This window comes from Lycorma delicatula, chromosome 1 (genome assembly GCF_047948215.1).
Source record: "Lycorma delicatula isolate Av1 chromosome 1, ASM4794821v1, whole genome shotgun sequence".
Taxonomy (NCBI): domain Eukaryota; kingdom Metazoa; phylum Arthropoda; class Insecta; order Hemiptera; family Fulgoridae; genus Lycorma; species Lycorma delicatula.
The window spans coordinates 344528714-344550713 of record NC_134455.1 but is presented as its reverse complement, the minus strand read 5'-3'; the positions used below and the strand labels follow the sequence as shown (position 1 = coordinate 344550713).

At 44.2% G+C, this 22000-nt stretch overlaps 10 protein-coding genes across 10 annotated transcripts; 4 read left to right on the top strand and 6 right to left on the bottom strand.

The window, feature by feature from the left end:
- Window positions 1–2402: 2402 nt before the first annotated feature.
- LOC142334426 (histone H2B) lies at window positions 2403–3365 on the bottom strand. The gene has a single exon (XM_075382408.1). The coding sequence runs from the start codon at window positions 3272–3274 to the stop codon at window positions 2903–2905; it is 372 nt and encodes a 123-aa protein (XP_075238523.1). The 5' UTR covers window positions 3275–3365; the 3' UTR covers window positions 2403–2902.
- A 304-nt stretch (window positions 3366–3669) lies between these two features.
- LOC142334423 (histone H2A) lies at window positions 3670–4262 on the top strand. Its single transcript, XM_075382404.1, has one exon. The coding sequence runs from the start codon at window positions 3709–3711 to the stop codon at window positions 4081–4083; it is 375 nt and encodes a 124-aa protein (XP_075238519.1). The 5' UTR covers window positions 3670–3708; the 3' UTR covers window positions 4084–4262.
- Window positions 4263–4798: 536 nt separating this feature from the next.
- On the bottom strand, window positions 4799–5480 carry LOC142334430 (histone H4). The gene has a single exon (XM_075382412.1). The coding sequence runs from the start codon at window positions 5356–5358 to the stop codon at window positions 5047–5049; it is 312 nt and encodes a 103-aa protein (XP_075238527.1). The 5' UTR covers window positions 5359–5480; the 3' UTR covers window positions 4799–5046.
- A 107-nt stretch (window positions 5481–5587) lies between these two features.
- LOC142318404 (histone H3) lies at window positions 5588–6163 on the top strand. Its single transcript, XM_075354986.1, has one exon. The coding sequence runs from the start codon at window positions 5661–5663 to the stop codon at window positions 6069–6071; it is 411 nt and encodes a 136-aa protein (XP_075211101.1). The 5' UTR covers window positions 5588–5660; the 3' UTR covers window positions 6072–6163.
- A 1051-nt stretch (window positions 6164–7214) lies between these two features.
- LOC142334419 (histone H1-like) lies at window positions 7215–7948 on the bottom strand. The gene has a single exon (XM_075382400.1). It carries the CDS (start codon window positions 7875–7877, stop codon window positions 7278–7280), a length of 600 nt encoding a protein of 199 aa, XP_075238515.1. The 5' UTR covers window positions 7878–7948; the 3' UTR covers window positions 7215–7277.
- Window positions 7949–15100: 7152 nt separating this feature from the next.
- Window positions 15101–16049, bottom strand: LOC142334429 (histone H2B). The gene has a single exon (XM_075382411.1). It carries the CDS (start codon window positions 15956–15958, stop codon window positions 15587–15589), a length of 372 nt encoding a protein of 123 aa, XP_075238526.1. The 5' UTR covers window positions 15959–16049; the 3' UTR covers window positions 15101–15586.
- Window positions 16050–16353: 304 nt separating this feature from the next.
- Window positions 16354–16946, top strand: LOC142334422 (histone H2A). The gene has a single exon (XM_075382403.1). It carries the CDS (start codon window positions 16393–16395, stop codon window positions 16765–16767), a length of 375 nt encoding a protein of 124 aa, XP_075238518.1. The 5' UTR covers window positions 16354–16392; the 3' UTR covers window positions 16768–16946.
- A 536-nt stretch (window positions 16947–17482) lies between these two features.
- LOC142334433 (histone H4) lies at window positions 17483–18164 on the bottom strand. The gene has a single exon (XM_075382416.1). It carries the CDS (start codon window positions 18040–18042, stop codon window positions 17731–17733), a length of 312 nt encoding a protein of 103 aa, XP_075238531.1. The 5' UTR covers window positions 18043–18164; the 3' UTR covers window positions 17483–17730.
- Window positions 18165–18271: 107 nt separating this feature from the next.
- LOC142318403 (histone H3) lies at window positions 18272–18847 on the top strand. Its single transcript, XM_075354985.1, has one exon. It carries the CDS (start codon window positions 18345–18347, stop codon window positions 18753–18755), a length of 411 nt encoding a protein of 136 aa, XP_075211100.1. The 5' UTR covers window positions 18272–18344; the 3' UTR covers window positions 18756–18847.
- Window positions 18848–19952: 1105 nt separating this feature from the next.
- On the bottom strand, window positions 19953–20623 carry LOC142334421 (histone H1-like). The gene has a single exon (XM_075382402.1). It carries the CDS (start codon window positions 20550–20552, stop codon window positions 19953–19955), a length of 600 nt encoding a protein of 199 aa, XP_075238517.1. The 5' UTR covers window positions 20553–20623.
- Between the last annotated feature and the right edge of the window lie 1377 nt (window positions 20624–22000).

Here is a 22000-nt window from a genome sequence, read left to right as displayed (position 1 = left end):
AACCGTTGGGGGAAAATAAGAGTGGGATAAAAATAAAGTAGCTCGAATTATACGTACGCTTTGCGTTAGCCTGAAGTGAAGAGAGAGACTCCTGCCGGCCGACCCGTTTGCACAACGCGCGATATGCAAGCATACGATTGTAGACGTGTAGACGTTTGGACGTGTTTGACGTTAACAGGAGCGCTGGAAAGAAAAACAAAAAAGATATAAATCCAAATTAAAAAAAAAAAAAAAACAAAACAAAAAACGTACATACAACAATTCTGCATAAATACAAAACATATAACCGGTGGTTTCTGCCCCACTCGGATATATATATATATATATATATATATATATATATATATATATATATATATATATATATATGTCACATACACACGTACATGCGCAGGCTTACGGGCACAGGTTAATGGCTTAATGTCTTACGAATAAAAAGCGTCGGGGAGGGAAAGAAAAGAAAAAAAAAACCAAAAAAAAATTCGGGCCGCCTCTCTTAACCGACCGGACGCGAATCACTTTTGCATTAAGTTTGTGTTTTCTTTTTTTCGCTGTCCGCGTACATTTAATACACGTTTAATTAAAGATCGGTCGGTCGCGCGGTTTTCGTTCACGTTAACAAGAGTTAAGTGTACCCGGACCCCTTCCGTACGGTAATTTTAAGGTACATTCACTTCAGGTTGTATACGTATAACTACGCCGCCACCAAGTACATTTGGAAAAATGCGACCGAAGATCCGAATTTCATTGAAATAGCCGTTGAAATTTTATTTATTATTATTATTATTTATTTTTTTTGTCTTTTTATATATACATCTATCTATCTATCTATCTATCTATCTATCTATCTATCTATCTATCTATCTATCTGATTTCATTTGTTCCGATACTCGGAGATTTCGCCGTTGCATGGAGTATAAAATCATAAAATGTAATTTAATAAGAAAAAAAGTAAATAATAAGAAGACCGCCCCTACCTACCGCAGGCATTCACTCACTCGGTCGTTCTTTCTCACTCACTCACTCACTCACTCTCTCTCTCTCTCTCTCTCTCTCTCTCTCTCTCTCTCTAAGGCTAAATAATATGTCTCATGTTGGGTTGTATTGTAACGTGGTTGTTGTACCCTGAAAATCTCATCTAATTATCTTTAGCGGTGTTGTGGAAACGTTTTCTTATATCCTGGAAAGAAAAAATGAAAATTATTTATTGAAATACTATATCACATTAGGATAAATTTTTATAACCTTTTTTTTTGTTGGTTGATATTTATTAGATTTTCCTAAATCTAATTATGCATACAGCGCCTTCATCGCTTTCACCATAATTAAACCGGGTTCTCTGCGACATAAACAAGACGGTTGTGAAATGAAAGCGGTTAATGGTATATTTCAATTATATATATATATATCACGCAAATTAACGCCATTTATTGTGAAATGTGTTAAAAATATTAACGCTGAAAAAAAAAAAAAAAGAAGAAGAAACGACGTGATGACAACAAAGTTGTTTTTATTCACTTTCTCCTAGCATTGGTTGGTTATTCTTGAATATTGGAGAAAGATAGTATATTAAAAAATCTTACAAAATAAAAAACTCCATTTTATAATATAAATTCTGGTCGGTTGAATTTTTTTTTTTTTGTTTAATTTACCCAAAGGAAATTATGTGCCCCACCACATGCAGATATTGACCCCAAACCCCTTTACCAACCAGCGAATTGCCCCATCCACGCGAGTCTATGCCAGGTTTCATGGAAAGTAAATAAAATGAAAACTTAGCGGAACATTTATGGTCACTTCTATTATACGAGCACTTAAATTGAATTTATTTGATAAATAGATCAATTTGTATGTAATTAAAGTTATTTTTTACGATTTTTTTTGTTTTTGTTTTACACATCAGTAATCAATCTCTCTTTTAATGTACAAGTTCAGGAAATCGATTAATCTAAATTCAGGAAAGCAGTCTAATTATTAGAAAATCAGCTATGCTTTGCCGTTATGTAAGTAACGGCTTGCAAAACACAAAAAAAAAAAAAAATGAAACAGTATTATGATGAAGATGAGTAGCAGTAGTAGTAGTAGTAGTAGTAGTAGTAGTAGCAGTAGTAGTAGTAGTAGTAGGCGGTGAAGAAAGAAGAAGAAGAGGAGGAGGAGGAGCAGTAGTAGTTAGTTGGATTTTGAAAAGTAACCGGAATCTATCATCCCGTTTGTTAGTGTGTATTTTGTGCAATGGCGCGCACGCGCTACCACTCACTCGACAACCGCCCCTACCTCAAGGTCATTCCCTGTGTGTGTGTGTGTGTGATGGGTAAGTAATAATAATATGTCAAGTGAAATGATTTTCTGGTTTGCGGCGGTTTTTTTTTTCGCGGATAGCGGGCGGTGGGGGGTGTTTGAGTTGTTGGTGCGGTATAATGCCTGCCGATATCAACATTTTTTTCCAGATAGCTCAGTATACATGCAATTTCTTCATTTTGAGTCAACAACTGCAACGTAGGCCGGCGCCAGAAAATAAATTTTTTTCGCAAATTATAATTGAGGTTAAAAACATTATTTGTTGCGTTCTTTGCTTTGGGCAAGATGTGTGAATTTCCCTCCCCCCCCTGAAACCATGGTAACGAAGCGTTTTAATTACACTTACACATTTGTTCATTTTTTTTTTTTTACCTTAAAGGAAAACTGCAATAGTAAGGTAAGGAAAATGTTTTTTCTTTTTCTATTTACATATCTCGTGTTACGGAGTACATACATTTTATTATTTATGTACATAAAAAAGCAATTTATATGCCTGTACAATAAGCAAAGAACCAAAATGTTTTTAACCTCAATTATAATGTGGTGGCCCTTAAAAGGGCCGTTTATATTTAGTACATGGCCTATTGTAACCAGCTCCATCCGCTTACTTAGAGCTCGTGTATTTGGTTACGGCCTTGGTGCCTTCGCTGACAGCGTGTTTGGCCAATTCACCGGGCAACAGAAGCCGTACGGCGGTCTGGATCTCCCTGCTGGTGATTGTGGACCGCTTGTTGTAGTGGGCGAGCCTGGAAGCCTCGGCCGCGATGCGCTCGAATATATCGTTAACGAAGCTGTTCATGATGCTCATCGCCTTAGAGGAGATGCCGGTGTCAGGATGGACCTGCTTCAACACTTTGTAGATGTACACCGCGTAGCTTTCCTTCCTCTTGCGTTTCTTTTTCTTGTCTCCCTTGGCGATGTTCTTTTGCGCCTTGCCGGCCTTCTTGGCCGCTTTACCGCTGGTCTTAGGTGGCATGATGCTTTGAATTTGGTGGAACGCAGGTACGGAAGGACCTATTTATGATAGAAATCGGTATTTTTGCTCCCAATAAGACCGGCCCGTCGAAAAGAAATTCCCTTTTCCCACGAATGACGAGGCTGCAAACAACGTATGGCAACTTGCCGACCAATCGTGTGGCCTTCATTAAAGTTTATATATAAACTTGGCGGACCGTATAGGAAACGCCAAAATTGCGGATACCGTTAACTTTTAAGGTGCCCCGACCAATGGCGGTCGAGGAACCGAAACAGCTGGCTGAACTGACCAATCGAAAGGTTTCGCCGCGACGACGGCAACGGTGAGCCCAATAGTGGTCGGTGCTTGAAACCGTAAATAGAGTCAGACCGACGGCCGTCGGGTCATTCCTTCGTGTTTGTTCATTCCAAGTTCACAGCAGCAGCAGCCAAACGATGTCAGGTCGCGGAAAGGGTGGTAAAGTGAAGGGAAAGGCAAAGTCGCGGTCTTCCCGCGCCGGTCTTCAATTCCCGGTGGGCAGAATCCACCGTCTTCTCAGGAAGGGCAACTACGCAGAACGTGTCGGAGCGGGCGCTCCGGTCTACCTGGCTGCCGTCATGGAATATTTGGCTGCGGAAGTATTGGAGTTGGCAGGAAACGCGGCCAGGGACAACAAGAAAACTCGTATCATCCCGAGGCACTTGCAGTTGGCCATCCGCAATGACGAGGAGTTAAACAAGCTTTTGTCCGGGGTCACCATCGCACAAGGTGGTGTCTTGCCGAACATTCAAGCCGTGCTTCTGCCGAAGAAGACCGAGAAGAAAGCTTAAGAAGCGCTCTAATCACCGGTCCGATACTTCACAAACAATCGTCAGACAAATTAAAACGGCCCTTTTAAGGGCCACCATGTTTGAAAAGGTTTAAAAAAAAAAGGCTTGTTGAACTGGCGTGCATAAATGATGATTAAATTCTTTTAAAGTAAAACAACACACAGTTGGGTGGATGTGGATACATACATATAAATAATACATACACATTTAAATTAATTTCCCCCCTACATACATAGTTAGTATAATAATAGAGGTTGTAAGGTAGGTCCTGGTGAGAACGTACTTTTTAACCGCTACGAACCTGTTGAGGTCCCAAACATATATATATATATATATATATATATGCACGAATGCGGCATGCTATTTATTTTTAATCACCGTTCACACCGGCCGGTCCGTCCAAGGGAATGAATACAAAAAAAAAAAAAAAGAAGAAAATCAATCAATCATATTATATTGAATGGGAAGTTAACAACAACACATCGTACAGTATACTACTACTACTAACTAACTAAGAAGTTGTATTGCTTGTGTACCTTCCTTCTTCAATTTTCGTAAGCTCAACAACAAACACAAGTACAAAATGTAGTAGTTATTGTAAATTTCTCTCTCTTCCTTAGTAGTAAGTAGTGTTCTGACGACGATCCACATGGATATAAAAAACCTACACGCGGATTAATTCATTTTAAATCTTAAAAGTAAAAAAAAAAGTACACACACACACATCATCAATCATACATATACTTCTTTTTTTCTCTCTCTCTCTCTTTTGCTGCCAGTCAAACAAATATTTTATCTCACAGGTAAGGTAAAAGTAAATTGTATCATCAAATTAATTCTTCTTCTTAGTTGATGATGATTTACACATAAAGATAAGACTACTATTTTATTAACCTCTTGGTTGGTGGGTGGCCCTTAAAAGGGCCGTTTTAATATTCGTAGACCAGCGGGAACGGTGACCGCTTAACCGCCGAAGCCGTACAGAGTTCTGCCTTGCCTCTTCAGCGCGTACACCACGTCCATGGCGGTTACAGTTTTCCTCTTTGCGTGTTCGGTGTAAGTGACTGCGTCTCTGATTACGTTCTCGAGGAACACTTTAAGTACTCCTCTGGTCTCTTCGTATATGAGACCTGAGATACGTTTCACACCGCCGCGGCGGGCCAGACGCCTGATGGCCGGCTTGGTGATGCCCTGGATGTTGTCTCGCAGGACCTTGCGGTGACGCTTGGCTCCGCCTTTGCCCAAACCTTTACCTCCTTTCCCGCGACCGGTCATAGCAGCAGCTTAACTTCAAATGACGAGCAAAAAACTTGTTTCTCAGCGAGCAGGTCAGTCGATCTGAAGCCGCCGTCCCGGTATCCCTCACTTTTATGCTCTCTTAAGGCCGCGTGATTGGGCAGTCGAGGCGGCCAATAGGAGCGGCCCATTTTGACCAATCACGTGAGACCGAGCCGGCAATAAATACCGGTCCCGTTTACTTTCTAGGGCATTGCTTTCTGTGCATCCGAACAGGAGGTCTTAACAGCGTGAATTTGTAAACCAGCAGCAGCACCGACTAGTTATTGCCGTCAGGAAAAATGGCCCGTACCAAGCAGACCGCCCGCAAATCCACCGGTGGCAAAGCTCCCAGGAAGCAGCTGGCGACCAAGGCGGCACGCAAGAGCGCCCCGGCCACCGGCGGCGTGAAGAAACCTCATCGCTACAGGCCTGGAACTGTCGCCCTCCGTGAGATCCGTAGATACCAGAAGAGCACGGAGCTACTCATACGCAAGCTGCCGTTCCAGCGGCTGGTACGTGAGATAGCGCAGGACTTCAAGACCGATCTCCGGTTCCAGAGTTCCGCCGTCATGGCTCTGCAGGAAGCCAGCGAGGCTTATCTGGTCGGGCTGTTTGAAGACACAAATCTGTGCGCCATCCACGCCAAACGTGTGACAATTATGCCGAAAGACATCCAGCTGGCTCGTCGTATTCGCGGAGAGAGAGCTTAATTTGAGGTGGCGTATACGTACGGTCCGCGCGCACTACTACCATCATATTCAAAATCTTTACAACGGCCCTTTTCAGGGCCACAATTTTTAATGCGAGGTTTTTTAAATGTTGTGGTTGGTTCTTTTTTTTTTTTTTTCGGCCGAAGAGAAAAGAAAAAAAAAAAAAAACCACCAATGTTATTCTGTTTTCCATATATATAAAACTGCAAAGAAAAAATTATTCCAATATTCACAACCCAACACATATATATATATATATAGTAGTAGATAGAGAGAGTATAGTAAAATAATGATAATTTTCTATCTTCACCGGGTTGGGGGTTGTTTTCTTCAATCAAAGAAGGAGGGCCTGGCTGGGCTGGACTTAGAGGTACAGACAGGGTTACTTTCGGTGGGAATTTGGGGGAAAAAAAACACAACCAACAACACCCCCTATATTATAATAAGTTCTTTATTTTGTTTGTCATAATTTCATATATATATAATATACATATATTTCTTGCTGTTTGTTGTTTTATTTAACCACCCACCGAGTTCAGAGGCAATTGCCACCATATATATATGACGGACGATGAGAAAGAAGGAGGAGTTAGCGGGGCGGGAGGGAGGGAGGGAGGGAAGGTTAGAGAGAGAGAGAGAGAGAGAGAGAGAGAGAGAGAGAGATTGATGTGTGTGAAAATTACCGGGATTCGAAGCTCCCGTGTATGAAAAAAAAAAGGGGGCCGAGAGCCGCCGCCTACACACATATAATATATGGCGGCATACATAATATATATGCCGCCGGCCCGGCATACGGATTTTATGGGAGAGATGAAAATATTTGTGTATGTGTATAATAACACAAAACAAAATAATACAAGATCGACCCGTTTGTGCGGGGGGGTGTAATTTACTAATAAATAAAAATATAAAAGTTCCAAAAAAAAAATCTCTCCTGTATAATTATAAATAATGCCTATCCGGGGGGGGAGAGAGATATACTATACTACGGACGGTCCACACGTTCCGTCCGTGTGATAATTTAATGACGGACAGAGAGGGGATCTTTGTCCGCCCCACTTTTCTTTGGCTCGGCACAGCACCGAAACATGATGAGGCAAAATATTATTTTTACACGTATAACGAAAAAACCTCATACGTTGGTGGCGGCCCTGAAAAGGGCCATTTGTTAATAATTTACGTACAGTAAAATAATAATTTTACTGTTTACTTCTTCTTTCCAGCGGCTGCTTTCTTGGGCGACTTTGGTTTCTTCACTGCTGCCTTCTTCGGCTTCGGAGACTTTGGTTTCTTGGTCGGCGGCTTGGACACCTTTTTCGCCTTCGATGGAGACTTCGGTTTCGGGGCGGCCGCCTTCTTCGCAGAAGCGCTCTTCGGTTTGCTGGCTGCTGCGGCTTTCTTCGGTTTCGGCTTCGGAGCGGACGGTTTCTTAGCCGGGGCGGCTTTGCCTTCGCCCTTCACTGATATCTTGAAAGAGCCGGACGCTCCTTTACCTTTCGGCTGCGTGAGGGCGCCTGCCGCGACCGCCGTTTTCAGATATTTCTTGATGAACGGGGCCAACTTTTCGGCGTCTACCTTGTAGTTGGCTGCTATGTACTTCTTTATCGCCTGCAGAGAAGATCCGCCGCGCTCTTTGAGACCGGCGATCGCCGCGTTGACCATATCGGCTGTCGGCGGGTGCGCCGGCTTAGACCTCGGCTTCTTCGAACCGCCTGCTTTGGATGCCGCCTTTTTCCCTGGAGCTGCCTTGGCCGGAGTTGTCGCTGTGGCGACGGGAGCTGAAGCTGTAGCGGTGCTGTCTGACATGATGATGATGATGATGCTGCTGCTGTTGCTGTTGTGCGGATCGGATGATAACGCTGGTATGAAACGGTATATATCCCGTAAACCTAAAGCCATGGAATGGAATGCAAAGGTGGCAGGAGTCTATTACTCCCTACTTTATCGCAGAGCCTGGACAGAGTCCCTTGCTGCTGGATCTTTCTAATCGGGCTTGTTTTTAAAAGGGTCACTTTTAGTCTCGGTTCTTATTTTTCAATTTTTGTATATTATTATTATAGTGAATTTAAGACGGATTTAATTGCATTCCAATTCCGTTGTTATACCAGCGTTACCGAACCCATTTTATGGGCCGACCGCGGAAGGCTAGGCTTATAAAGCCTGTCCTCCCGACGTAATTCCCCTTCAGACCGTCCACTGAAGTCCTTTCGGTGCTAACTCTTTAATAGGCTAGCAGGAATACGCCACAACGGGGCACTATCTGTGAGGAGGGAGCAATGCGTCCCCTTTTCCGGAGGAGTCGCAATTGCTGGGTTATTTGGTCTGATTGTAAGTTTGAGTTAGGAGAGGTTGTTAAGAAGCTCTTCATCCGCTTCTGGTATGGCTGCCCTTCAGGACGCATCTCTGCTGGGCTCTGTTCCGGACTCCAGTCCGTGATGTTGAGACGAGTGGCTGGTCTTCCTTCTTCTTCATCTTCTCCCTCTTCTTCTCCCGAAGACCTCTTCTTTCTTCTTTGGCCTGCACTTTCCAAGAATTGGTAGTAACCGAAGTTACATACCGTTAACCTTGTAATTCCCGAAGCCCCGAAGGGCTGAACGGGGGAAAGTGCAGGTTTCTTCGCTCTTCTGTGCTGTCAGTGGCTGCTGGGCAGGTCGCTGCTGGGTAGGTGGCTGCTGGGCAGGTGGCTGCTGGGCCGGTGGCTGCTGGGCAGGTGGCTACTGGGCTTGCGACTGCTGGGCTGATGGCTGCTGGGCTCGTTCCCTCTTTCTTCTTTCTTGAAAGGAAAGGAAGGTAATAGGGAACTTACAAATGGTGATACCTATTCGCGATCGCGGTTTTGGGGCGGCGATTTTTGTGGAAGAAGTAAACAGTAAATATTCACTCCACGTAATTATTAACCTTCAGACACACGTGTGTCTGAGAAGGGGTTGGGGGGACCGCGTGGCCGCAGTGAAGAAACCATTTGTTTTGAGGTGGCTGTTGGTATCTGCAACAGAAGAAGCAGAACACACACACGAAAGAGAAAAAAAAAAAAAAAAAAAAAAAAAATCTTAATTATAACTTTCTTTCGGCTGGCGGGATGAGACGGCACGTCGAGTCGTTCCACATCCACGTTTCTCCCGTTTCTGAAACAAGAGAAACAGAACAAAACACGCAAAAAAAAAAAAAAAAAAAAAAAAAAAAAAAAAAAAAAAAAAAAAAAAAAAAAAAAAAAAAAAATTTATAAATTTAGACCGCGTTTTTGTTGTATTCGCGACTTACCGTATTTGAAGTCTTCAAATTATATAACTCGCGAAAAACTAATCACTCGCGACCCCGGAAACGCGTCTGACGCACTATTCCGTTTATGGCTCATGCGATATGGAGGCCCCTAAGCCTGGTTTGTCGATTTTCGGCTACCGCACCGCACCATCACGGTGGTTCGTCCAGTACGGCGTGAGGCCGCTTCCTTACACCTGTCGGAGTTGGGTCCTCTCTGCAGATGTCCCGAAGATGACTGTGTTCGGACACAGCCGCTCTCCCGAACAGTCTGCGCGCCTGCGCCACCCCCACCTCGGACACGGATTGAAATCTCGCATCAGATCGGAGAGTGGCGTTCCTGACGAACCACGGAGCTCCAAAGATCGTCCGCAACGCTATGTTTTGGACGGCCTCGATCTTCTTTTGAAGCGAGGAGCTCAACACTGCCCCCCATGCCGGGTAAGCATATGTTAGAATCGGCAGTACGTACAGCCGAAAAATGAGCAGCTTAGTTGCCAGTGGGTACGGGCTGGCACTGTTCAGCACTGGGTATAGCGAGGCTCTGGCGGCCTTAGCCCTCCGGGTCGCATAATTTACATGCTCGTCGAAGGTAAGCCGCCTGTCCAACACCACCCCCAGGTACTTAACGGTTTTCTCAAAAGGGATTTTCTCCCCTGAGATTTCCAGCTCTCTGGTCGGTTTCCGTGTCTTGCATGTGAACATCACGGCCACCGATTTTTCACCGTTGACCCTGATTCTCCACATGTCGAGCCACGGCTCCACTAAGTCCAGCTGCCTTTGGAGCCTCCGGACCGCGTAATCCACATTTGCGGATTCGTAGAAATATGCCGTGTCGTCTGCGTAAAGGGCCGTTTTGACCCCATCCGACAGCGGCATATCGTTCACGTACAAAGTGTACAAGAACGGGGAAAGTACTGCTCCTTGGGGAACCCCAGCGGCTATTTCTCTGGTAGAGGAAATCGTTTCCCCTACGCGCACGACAAAATGTCGGTCTAGTAGATATGACCGCATCAGTCTGACATAGCGGTACGGGATCGCCGATCGCGCCAGCTTATAAAGCAGCCCGCTATGCCAAACTTTGTCAAAGGCCTTGGCCACATCCAGAAAAACGGCTGCAGTCACCCGTTTCCTGTTCAGGCCTCCGACAAGGTCGTCTATTATTTTTACCAGTTGGAGGGTAGTTGAGTGACCCTCCCTGAACCCAAATTGCTCGGGCCGCACTTCTCCCTCCATGTATCGCCTCAGTTTTTCGAGAAAAATCCTCTCGAACAACTTAGACAATACCGGTAACAGGGAGATTGGCCTATAATTCCGTGGGAAAAGTAAACTTTTCCCCGGTTTGGGTAAACATACGACTTTGGCCGTTTTCCAACAATTCGGGAAATATCCAACGTACAAAATGGACGTGAATATCACCGAAATTGCTGTAATCACGGAGGCCGGTATGTTCCGGAATGCACGGGCGCTGATCCCGTCGACACCCGGGGCCTTGTCGGGGCTTGTGGCCTTAATGGCTGCGGAAACTTCCGCTTCAGTGACTTGGTCAATCTCTAGAGGGGCGTCCTCCACCTGTGAGAAATAATCTACAAGAAAGGATTCCACCTCGGTTGTGTGCTCGTCGTTCGGGGAGGGTGGGGGGTTTGGAGTGAACTGCTCCTCCAAGGTATCGGCGAATACCTCGGCCCTCTCCGCCTCCGAGTATGCAAGAAAACCTCGCTGCCCCACAACCGGATGGCGAGGCTTCTTCCCTTCTCGCAGTCTCCTGTTCAACCTGAACACCGAGGAGATGTCGTCAGAGACCGAGGCGAGGTATTCGTTCCACGAATCCTCTCTATGGCTTTTTAGCAGTTGTTTTACCCTGTCCGTTTGATTATAAAAGGCCCGCTTATCAGCGGGGGACAGGGTGATTCGATATCTCCTCCTCAATCGTCGTTTCTCCGTTATGGCTTCGGAGATATGTGGAGGGAGGTCGTTTCGAACAACTGCTCGAGTCTTGGCCGATGAGCTGCCTGCCAGGGCCTCGGTCATTGACGACGTGACGCGCCCGACAGTGTCGTCGATTTCCTCCGGGGTGTTCAGGAGCTCAGGATTTACCGGCCTGTACTCCCGCTGGAGGGTTTCGTAGAACCTTTTCCAGTTAACTGACCTTCGGGGTATAGGCGGGGGATCTCGGCCACCCCCTGCCTGACCTAGTTCCAACAGGACAGGGGAATGGTCCGAGCTGAGGTCTTCTATCGTTTCAATCATGAATGGGAGGGTACCCCCCTTCATGACTGCGATATCCAGCACATCAGGCCTACATCTGCCTGTTTGATGCACGAACGTTGGCACCTCAGGGCCTACGACGACCAAGCGGCGGGCTCTCGCCCTTTCGTACAGCAATCTGCCATTTGGATTTGTCAGATTGCTGTTCCATGACACGTGTTTGGCATTGAGGTCGCCCATGAGTATCATGGGCCCATCCCAATTTTCCAGCACGGCATCCAGATCTGCGCCGGTTACCGCGTCGTTCGGCTTGCTATAAGCCGAAACCAGCCGATACACCGTGCCCAGATGCTCCACATGCACACACGTTTGCTCCATCACGTTTGTATGAAGAACAACGCGCGTATGCATGTGGCGTCTGTGGACTAAAACCGCAGTTCCTCCAGAGGAGCGAGATCCGGGTCGAACTGGCCTATCCGTCCTATATGTAAAATAGTTCCGAAGGGTCAGTTGCTTGTTTGGGTTCAAGCACGTCTCAGACAACAGTATCACGTCTATCAGTAGATCCTCGGCCAGACGGCATACCTAAAGCCAATGGAAAATTATTACTATATACGTTAGTTTGGCGGACTTTAAAGGGAGCAGCGACTTTGGCTGCTAGCACGTCACCCCGGCCATCACTGAATCGTGCTTACACCGTTCGTTCGGCGCGCGTTTTCTCCTTTAACTTGCGATCTTTATCGACGTACACGGTTCGGTTTCGTAAACGACATTCCGGGCTGCAGTAGTGACGAGCTAAACGTTAGATTTCAGCCCGTACGGGAGCTTAAATGGTACCGAAATCCCGGACACATCCCGAACCGGCGTGGTCGCACCGCCGTAAAACCGTTTAAAAATCGTAAATACCGGTGGCAATATTTGTATATAGCACCCGCGTCCAAGTTAAACATCCCGTTGTTTCTTTCGATTCGTTTTTGCGACGATACGTGTGCGAATTCAATCTTTTTGCGATGTATATGTCCGAGCGTCAAAGTACGACGGTTAGACAACATCCCCATCACTGTTTTCATACACAGTAATAGTTTTCATCGGATTCTATGCGATTATTATTAATCTGACGGATATAAACTAATGACGGTCGTACGGTAACTTTCAGTTTTTCTATAACATCAACCGTTGGGGGAAAATAAGAGTGGGATAAAAATAAAGTAGCTCGAATTATACGTACGCTTTGCGTTAGCCTGAAGTGAAGAGAGAGACTCCTGCCGGCCGACCCGTTTGCACAACGCGCGATATGCAAGCATACGATTGTAGACGTGTAGACGTTTGGACGTGTTTGACGTTAACAGGAGCGCTGGAAAGAAAAACAAAAAAGATATAAATCCAAATTAAAAAAAAAAAAAAAACAAAACAAAAAACGTACATACAACAATTCTGCATAAATACAAAACATATAACCGGTGGTTTCTGCCCCACTCGGTATATATATATATATATATATATATATATATATGTCACATACACACGTACATGCGCAGGCTTACGGGCACAGGTTAATGGCTTAATGTCTTACGAATAAAAAGCGTCGGGGAGGGAAAGAAAAGAAAAAAAAAACCAAAAAAAAATTCGGGCCGCCTCTCTTAACCGACCGGACGCGAATCACTTTTGCATTAAGTTTGTGTTTTCTTTTTTTCGCTGTCCGCGTACATTTAATACACGTTTAATTAAAGATCGGTCGGTCGCGCGGTTTTCGTTCACGTTAACAAGAGTTAAGTGTACCCGGACCCCTTCCGTACGGTAATTTTAAGGTACATTCACTTCAGGTTGTATACGTATAACTACGCCGCCACCAAGTACATTTGGAAAAATGCGACCGAAGATCCGAATTTCATTGAAATAGCCGTTGAAATTTTATTTATTATTATTATTATTTATTTTTTTTGTCTTTTTATATATACATCTATCTATCTATCTATCTATCTATCTATCTATCTATCTATCTATCTATCTATCTGATTTCATTTGTTCCGATACTCGGAGATTTCGCCGTTGCATGGAGTATAAAATCATAAAATGTAATTTAATAAGAAAAAAAGTAAATAATAAGAAGACCGCCCCTACCTACCGCAGGCATTCACTCACTCGGTCGTTCTTTCTCACTCACTCACTCACTCACTCTCTCTCTCTCTCTCTCTCTCTCTCTCTCTCTCTCTCTAAGGCTAAATAATATGTCTCATGTTGGGTTGTATTGTAACGTGGTTGTTGTACCCTGAAAATCTCATCTAATTATCTTTAGCGGTGTTGTGGAAACGTTTTCTTATATCCTGGAAAGAAAAAATGAAAATTATTTATTGAAATACTATATCACATTAGGATAAATTTTTATAACCTTTTTTTTTGTTGGTTGATATTTATTAGATTTTCCTAAATCTAATTATGCATACAGCGCCTTCATCGCTTTCACCATAATTAAACCGGGTTCTCTGCGACATAAACAAGACGGTTGTGAAATGAAAGCGGTTAATGGTATATTTCAATTATATATATATATATCACGCAAATTAACGCCATTTATTGTGAAATGTGTTAAAAATATTAACGCTGAAAAAAAAAAAAAAAGAAGAAGAAACGACGTGATGACAACAAAGTTGTTTTTATTCACTTTCTCCTAGCATTGGTTGGTTATTCTTGAATATTGGAGAAAGATAGTATATTAAAAAATCTTACAAAATAAAAAACTCCATTTTATAATATAAATTCTGGTCGGTTGAATTTTTTTTTTTTTGTTTAATTTACCCAAAGGAAATTATGTGCCCCACCACATGCAGATATTGACCCCAAACCCCTTTACCAACCAGCGAATTGCCCCATCCACGCGAGTCTATGCCAGGTTTCATGGAAAGTAAATAAAATGAAAACTTAGCGGAACATTTATGGTCACTTCTATTATACGAGCACTTAAATTGAATTTATTTGATAAATAGATCAATTTGTATGTAATTAAAGTTATTTTTTACGATTTTTTTTGTTTTTGTTTTACACATCAGTAATCAATCTCTCTTTTAATGTACAAGTTCAGGAAATCGATTAATCTAAATTCAGGAAAGCAGTCTAATTATTAGAAAATCAGCTATGCTTTGCCGTTATGTAAGTAACGGCTTGCAAAACACAAAAAAAAAAAAAAATGAAACAGTATTATGATGAAGATGAGTAGCAGTAGTAGTAGTAGTAGTAGTAGTAGTAGTAGCAGTAGTAGTAGTAGTAGTAGGCGGTGAAGAAAGAAGAAGAAGAGGAGGAGGAGGAGCAGTAGTAGTTAGTTGGATTTTGAAAAGTAACCGGAATCTATCATCCCGTTTGTTAGTGTGTATTTTGTGCAATGGCGCGCACGCGCTACCACTCACTCGACAACAACCGCCCCTACCTCAAGGTCATTCCCTGTGTGTGTGTGTGTGTGATGGGTAAGTAATAATAATATGTCAAGTGAAATGATTTTCTGGTTTGCGGCGGTTTTTTTTTTCGCGGATAGCGGGCGGTGGGGGGTGTTTGAGTTGTTGGTGCGGTATAATGCCTGCCGATATCAACATTTTTTTCCAGATAGCTCAGTATACATGCAATTTCTTCATTTTGAGTCAACAACTGCAACGTAGGCCGGCGCCAGAAAATAAATTTTTTTCGCAAATTATAATTGAGGTTAAAAACATTATTTGTTGCGTTCTTTGCTTTGGGCAAGATGTGTGAATTTCCCTCCCCCCCCTGAAACCATGGTAACGAAGCGTTTTAATTACACTTACACATTTGTTCATTTTTTTTTTTTTACCTTAAAGGAAAACTGCAATAGTAAGGTAAGGAAAATGTTTTTTCTTTTTCTATTTACATATCTCGTGTTACGGAGTACATACATTTTATTATTTATGTACATAAAAAAGCAATTTATATGCCTGTACAATAAGCAAAGAACCAAAATGTTTTTAACCTCAATTATAATGTGGTGGCCCTTAAAAGGGCCGTTTATATTTAGTACATGGCCTATTGTAACCAGCTCCATCCGCTTACTTAGAGCTCGTGTATTTGGTTACGGCCTTGGTGCCTTCGCTGACAGCGTGTTTGGCCAATTCACCGGGCAACAGAAGCCGTACGGCGGTCTGGATCTCCCTGCTGGTGATTGTGGACCGCTTGTTGTAGTGGGCGAGCCTGGAAGCCTCGGCCGCGATGCGCTCGAATATATCGTTAACGAAGCTGTTCATGATGCTCATCGCCTTAGAGGAGATGCCGGTGTCAGGATGGACCTGCTTCAACACTTTGTAGATGTACACCGCGTAGCTTTCCTTCCTCTTGCGTTTCTTTTTCTTGTCTCCCTTGGCGATGTTCTTTTGCGCCTTGCCGGCCTTCTTGGCCGCTTTACCGCTGGTCTTAGGTGGCATGATGCTTTGAATTTGGTGGAACGCAGGTACGGAAGGACCTATTTATGATAGAAATCGGTATTTTTGCTCCCAATAAGACCGGCCCGTCGAAAAGAAATTCCCTTTTCCCACGAATGACGAGGCTGCAAACAACGTATGGCAACTTGCCGACCAATCGTGTGGCCTTCATTAAAGTTTATATATAAACTTGGCGGACCGTATAGGAAACGCCAAAATTGCGGATACCGTTAACTTTTAAGGTGCCCCGACCAATGGCGGTCGAGGAACCGAAACAGCTGGCTGAACTGACCAATCGAAAGGTTTCGCCGCGACGACGGCAACGGTGAGCCCAATAGTGGTCGGTGCTTGAAACCGTAAATAGAGTCAGACCGACGGCCGTCGGGTCATTCCTTCGTGTTTGTTCATTCCAAGTTCACAGCAGCAGCAGCCAAACGATGTCAGGTCGCGGAAAGGGTGGTAAAGTGAAGGGAAAGGCAAAGTCGCGGTCTTCCCGCGCCGGTCTTCAATTCCCGGTGGGCAGAATCCACCGTCTTCTCAGGAAGGGCAACTACGCAGAACGTGTCGGAGCGGGCGCTCCGGTCTACCTGGCTGCCGTCATGGAATATTTGGCTGCGGAAGTATTGGAGTTGGCAGGAAACGCGGCCAGGGACAACAAGAAAACTCGTATCATCCCGAGGCACTTGCAGTTGGCCATCCGCAATGACGAGGAGTTAAACAAGCTTTTGTCCGGGGTCACCATCGCACAAGGTGGTGTCTTGCCGAACATTCAAGCCGTGCTTCTGCCGAAGAAGACCGAGAAGAAAGCTTAAGAAGCGCTCTAATCACCGGTCCGATACTTCACAAACAATCGTCAGACAAATTAAAACGGCCCTTTTAAGGGCCACCATGTTTGAAAAGGTTTAAAAAAAAAAGGCTTGTTGAACTGGCGTGCATAAATGATGATTAAATTCTTTTAAAGTAAAACAACACACAGTTGGGTGGATGTGGATACATACATATAAATAATACATACACATTTAAATTAATTTCCCCCCTACATACATAGTTAGTATAATAATAGAGGTTGTAAGGTAGGTCCTGGTGAGAACGTACTTTTTAACCGCTACGAACCTGTTGAGGTCCCAAACATATATATATATATATATATATATATGCACGAATGCGGCATGCTATTTATTTTTAATCACCGTTCACACCGGCCGGTCCGTCCAAGGGAATGAATACAAAAAAAAAAAAAAAGAAGAAAATCAATCAATCATATTATATTGAATGGGAAGTTAACAACAACACATCGTACAGTATACTACTACTACTAACTAACTAAGAAGTTGTATTGCTTGTGTACCTTCCTTCTTCAATTTTCGTAAGCTCAACAACAAACACAAGTACAAAATGTAGTAGTTATTGTAAATTTCTCTCTCTTCCTTAGTAGTAAGTAGTGTTCTGACGACGATCCACATGGATATAAAAAACCTACACGCGGATTAATTCATTTTAAATCTTAAAAGTAAAAAAAAAAGTACACACACACACATCATCAATCATACATATACTTCTTTTTTTCTCTCTCTCTCTCTTTTGCTGCCAGTCAAACAAATATTTTATCTCACAGGTAAGGTAAAAGTAAATTGTATCATCAAATTAATTCTTCTTCTTAGTTGATGATGATTTACACATAAAGATAAGACTACTATTTTATTAACCTCTTGGTTGGTGGGTGGCCCTTAAAAGGGCCGTTTTAATATTCGTAGACCAGCGGGAACGGTGACCGCTTAACCGCCGAAGCCGTACAGAGTTCTGCCTTGCCTCTTCAGCGCGTACACCACGTCCATGGCGGTTACAGTTTTCCTCTTTGCGTGTTCGGTGTAAGTGACTGCGTCTCTGATTACGTTCTCGAGGAACACTTTAAGTACTCCTCTGGTCTCTTCGTATATGAGACCTGAGATACGTTTCACACCGCCGCGGCGGGCCAGACGCCTGATGGCCGGCTTGGTGATGCCCTGGATGTTGTCTCGCAGGACCTTGCGGTGACGCTTGGCTCCGCCTTTGCCCAAACCTTTACCTCCTTTCCCGCGACCGGTCATAGCAGCAGCTTAACTTCAAATGACGAGCAAAAAACTTGTTTCTCAGCGAGCAGGTCAGTCGATCTGAAGCCGCCGTCCCGGTATCCCTCACTTTTATGCTCTCTTAAGGCCGCGTGATTGGGCAGTCGAGGCGGCCAATAGGAGCGGCCCATTTTGACCAATCACGTGAGACCGAGCCGGCAATAAATACCGGTCCCGTTTACTTTCTAGGGCATTGCTTTCTGTGCATCCGAACAGGAGGTCTTAACAGCGTGAATTTGTAAACCAGCAGCAGCACCGACTAGTTATTGCCGTCAGGAAAAATGGCCCGTACCAAGCAGACCGCCCGCAAATCCACCGGTGGCAAAGCTCCCAGGAAGCAGCTGGCGACCAAGGCGGCACGCAAGAGCGCCCCGGCCACCGGCGGCGTGAAGAAACCTCATCGCTACAGGCCTGGAACTGTCGCCCTCCGTGAGATCCGTAGATACCAGAAGAGCACGGAGCTACTCATACGCAAGCTGCCGTTCCAGCGGCTGGTACGTGAGATAGCGCAGGACTTCAAGACCGATCTCCGGTTCCAGAGTTCCGCCGTCATGGCTCTGCAGGAAGCCAGCGAGGCTTATCTGGTCGGGCTGTTTGAAGACACAAATCTGTGCGCCATCCACGCCAAACGTGTGACAATTATGCCGAAAGACATCCAGCTGGCTCGTCGTATTCGCGGAGAGAGAGCTTAATTTGAGGTGGCGTATACGTACGGTCCGCGCGCACTACTACCATCATATTCAAAATCTTTACAACGGCCCTTTTCAGGGCCACAATTTTTAATGCGAGGTTTTTTAAATGTTGTGGTTGGTTCTTTTTTTTTTTTTTTCGGCCGAAGAGAAAAGAAAAAAAAAAAAAAACCACCAATGTTATTCTGTTTTCCATATATATAAAACTGCAAAGAAAAAATTATTCCAATATTCACAACCCAACACATATATATATATATATAGTAGTAGATAGAGAGAGTATAGTAAAATAATGATAATTTTCTATCTTCACCGGGTTGGGGGTTGTTTTCTTCAATCAAAGAAGGAGGGCCTGGCTGGGCTGGACTTAGAGGTACAGACAGGGTTACTTTCGGTGGGAATTTGGGGGAAAAAAAACACAACCAACAACACCCCCTATATTATAATAAGTTCTTTATTTTGTTTGTCATAATTTCATATATATATAATATACATATATTTCTTGCTGTTTGTTGTTTTATTTAACCACCCACCGAGTTCAGAGGCAATTGCCACCATATATATATGACGGACGATGAGAAAGAAGGAGGAGTTAGCGGGGCGGGAGGGAGGGAGGGAGGGAAGGTTAGAGAGAGAGAGAGAGAGAGAGAGAGAGAGAGAGAGAGATTGATGTGTGTGAAAATTACCGGGATTCGAAGCTCCCGTGTATGAAAAAAAAAAGGGGGCCGAGAGCCGCCGCCTACACACATATAATATATGGCGGCATACATAATATATATGCCGCCGGCCCGGCATACGGATTTTATGGGAGAGATGAAAATATTTGTGTATGTGTATAATAACACAAAACAAAATAATACAAGATCGACCCGTTTGTGCGGGGGGGTGTAATTTACTAATAAATAAAAATATAAAAGTTCCAAAAAAAAAATCTCTCCTGTATAATTATAAATAATGCCTATCCGGGGGGGGAGAGAGATATACTATACTACGGACGGTCCACACGTTCCGTCCGTGTGATAATTTAATGACGGACAGAGAGGGGATCTTTGTCCGCCCCACTTTTCTTTGGCTCGGCACAGCACCGAAACATGATGAGGCAAAATATTATTTTTACACGTATAACGAAAAAACCTCATACGTTGGTGGCGGCCCTGAAAAGGGCCATTTGTTAATAATTTACGTACAGTAAAATAATAATTACTTCTTCTTTCCAGCGGCTGCTTTCTTGGGCGACTTTGGTTTCTTCACTGCTGCCTTCTTCGGCTTCGGAGACTTTGGTTTCTTGGTCGGCGGCTTGGACACCTTTTTCGCCTTCGATGGAGACTTCGGTTTCGGGGCGGCCGCCTTCTTCGCAGAAGCGCTCTTCGGTTTGCTGGCTGCTGCGGCTTTCTTCGGTTTCGGCTTCGGAGCGGACGGTTTCTTAGCCGGGGCGGCTTTGCCTTCGCCCTTCACTGATATCTTGAAAGAGCCGGACGCTCCTTTACCTTTCGGCTGCGTGAGGGCGCCTGCCGCGACCGCCGTTTTCAGATATTTCTTGATGAACGGGGCCAACTTTTCGGCGTCTACCTTGTAGTTGGCTGCTATGTACTTCTTTATCGCCTGCAGAGAAGATCCGCCGCGCTCTTTGAGACCGGCGATCGCCGCGTTGACCATATCGGCTGTCGGCGGGTGCGCCGGCTTAGACCTCGGCTTCTTCGAACCGCCTGCTTTGGATGCCGCCTTTTTCCCTGGAGCTGCCTTGGCCGGAGTTGTCGCTGTGGCGACGGGAGCTGAAGCTGTAGCGGTGCTGTCTGACATGATGATGATGATGATGCTGCTGCTGTTGCTGTTGTGCGGATCGGATGATAACGCTGGTATGAAACGGTATATATCCCGTAAACCTAAAGCCAATGGAAAATTATTACTATATACGTTAGTTTGGCGGACTTTAAAGGGAGCAGCGACTTTGGCTGCTAGCACGTCACCCCGGCCATCACTGAATCGTGCTTACACCGTTCGTTCGGCGCGCGTTTTCTCCTTTAACTTGCGATCTTTATCGACGTACACGGTTCGGTTTCGTAAACGACATTCCGGGCTGCAGTAGTGACGAGCTAAACGTTAGATTTCAGCCCGTACGGGAGCTTAAATGGTACCGAAATCCCGGACACATCCCGAACCGGCGTGGTCGCACCGCCGTAAAACCGTTTAAAAATCGTAAATACCGGTGGCAATATTTGTATATAGCACCCGCGTCCAAGTTAAACATCCCGTTGTTTCTTTCGATTCGTTTTTGCGACGATACGTGTGCGAATTCAATCTTTTTGCGATGTATATGTCCGAGCGTCAAAGTACGACGGTTAGACAACATCCCCATCACTGTTTTCATACACAGTAATAGTTTTCATCGGATTCTATGCGATTATTATTAATCTGACGGATATAAACTAATGACGGTCGTACGGTAACTTTCAGTTTTTCTATAACATCAACCGTTGGGGGAAAATAAGAGTGGGATAAAAATAAAGTAGCTCGAATTATACGTACGCTTTGCGTTAGCCTGAAGTGAAGAGAGAGACTCCTGCCGGCCGACCCGTTTGCACAACGCGCGATATGCAAGCATACGATTGTAGACGTGTAGACGTTTGGACGTGTTTGACGTTAACAGGAGCGCTGGAAAGAAAAACAAAAAAGATATAAATCCAAATTAAAAAAAAAAAAAAAACAAAACAAAAAACGTACATACAACAATTCTGCATAAATACAAAACATATAACCGGTGGTTTCTGCCCCACTCGGTATATATATATATATATATATATATATATATATATATATATATATATATATATATATATATATAGTCACATACACACGTACATGCGCAGGCTTACGGGCACAGGTTAATGGCTTAATGTCTTACGAATAAAAAGCGTCGGGGAGGGAAAGAAAAGAAAAAAAAAACCAAAAAAAAATTCGGGCCGCCTCTCTTAACCGACCGGACGCGAATCACTTTTGCATTAAGTTTGTGTTTTCTTTTTTTCGCTGTCCGCGTACATTTAATACACGTTTAATTAAAGATCGGTCGGTCGCGCGGTTTTCGTTCACGTTAACAAGAGTTAAGTGTACCCGGACCCCTTCCGTACGGTAATTTTAAGGTACATTCACTTCAGGTTGTATACGTATAACTACGCCGCCACCAAGTACATTTGGAAAAATGCGACCGAAGATCCGAATTTCATTGAAATAGCCGTTGAAATTTTATTTAT

Coding starts and splice junctions, on each gene's coding strand:
- LOC142334426 (XM_075382408.1), bottom strand. CDS start 3,274: ATGCCACCTAAGACCAGCGGTAAAGCGGCCAAGAAGGCCGGCAAGGCG.
- LOC142334423 (XM_075382404.1), top strand. CDS start 3,709: ATGTCAGGTCGCGGAAAGGGTGGTAAAGTGAAGGGAAAGGCAAAGTCG.
- LOC142334430 (XM_075382412.1), bottom strand. CDS start 5,358: ATGACCGGTCGCGGGAAAGGAGGTAAAGGTTTGGGCAAAGGCGGAGCC.
- LOC142318404 (XM_075354986.1), top strand. CDS start 5,661: ATGGCCCGTACCAAGCAGACCGCCCGCAAATCCACCGGTGGCAAAGCT.
- LOC142334419 (XM_075382400.1), bottom strand. CDS start 7,877: ATGTCAGACAGCACCGCTACAGCTTCAGCTCCCGTCGCCACAGCGACA.
- LOC142334429 (XM_075382411.1), bottom strand. CDS start 15,958: ATGCCACCTAAGACCAGCGGTAAAGCGGCCAAGAAGGCCGGCAAGGCG.
- LOC142334422 (XM_075382403.1), top strand. CDS start 16,393: ATGTCAGGTCGCGGAAAGGGTGGTAAAGTGAAGGGAAAGGCAAAGTCG.
- LOC142334433 (XM_075382416.1), bottom strand. CDS start 18,042: ATGACCGGTCGCGGGAAAGGAGGTAAAGGTTTGGGCAAAGGCGGAGCC.
- LOC142318403 (XM_075354985.1), top strand. CDS start 18,345: ATGGCCCGTACCAAGCAGACCGCCCGCAAATCCACCGGTGGCAAAGCT.
- LOC142334421 (XM_075382402.1), bottom strand. CDS start 20,552: ATGTCAGACAGCACCGCTACAGCTTCAGCTCCCGTCGCCACAGCGACA.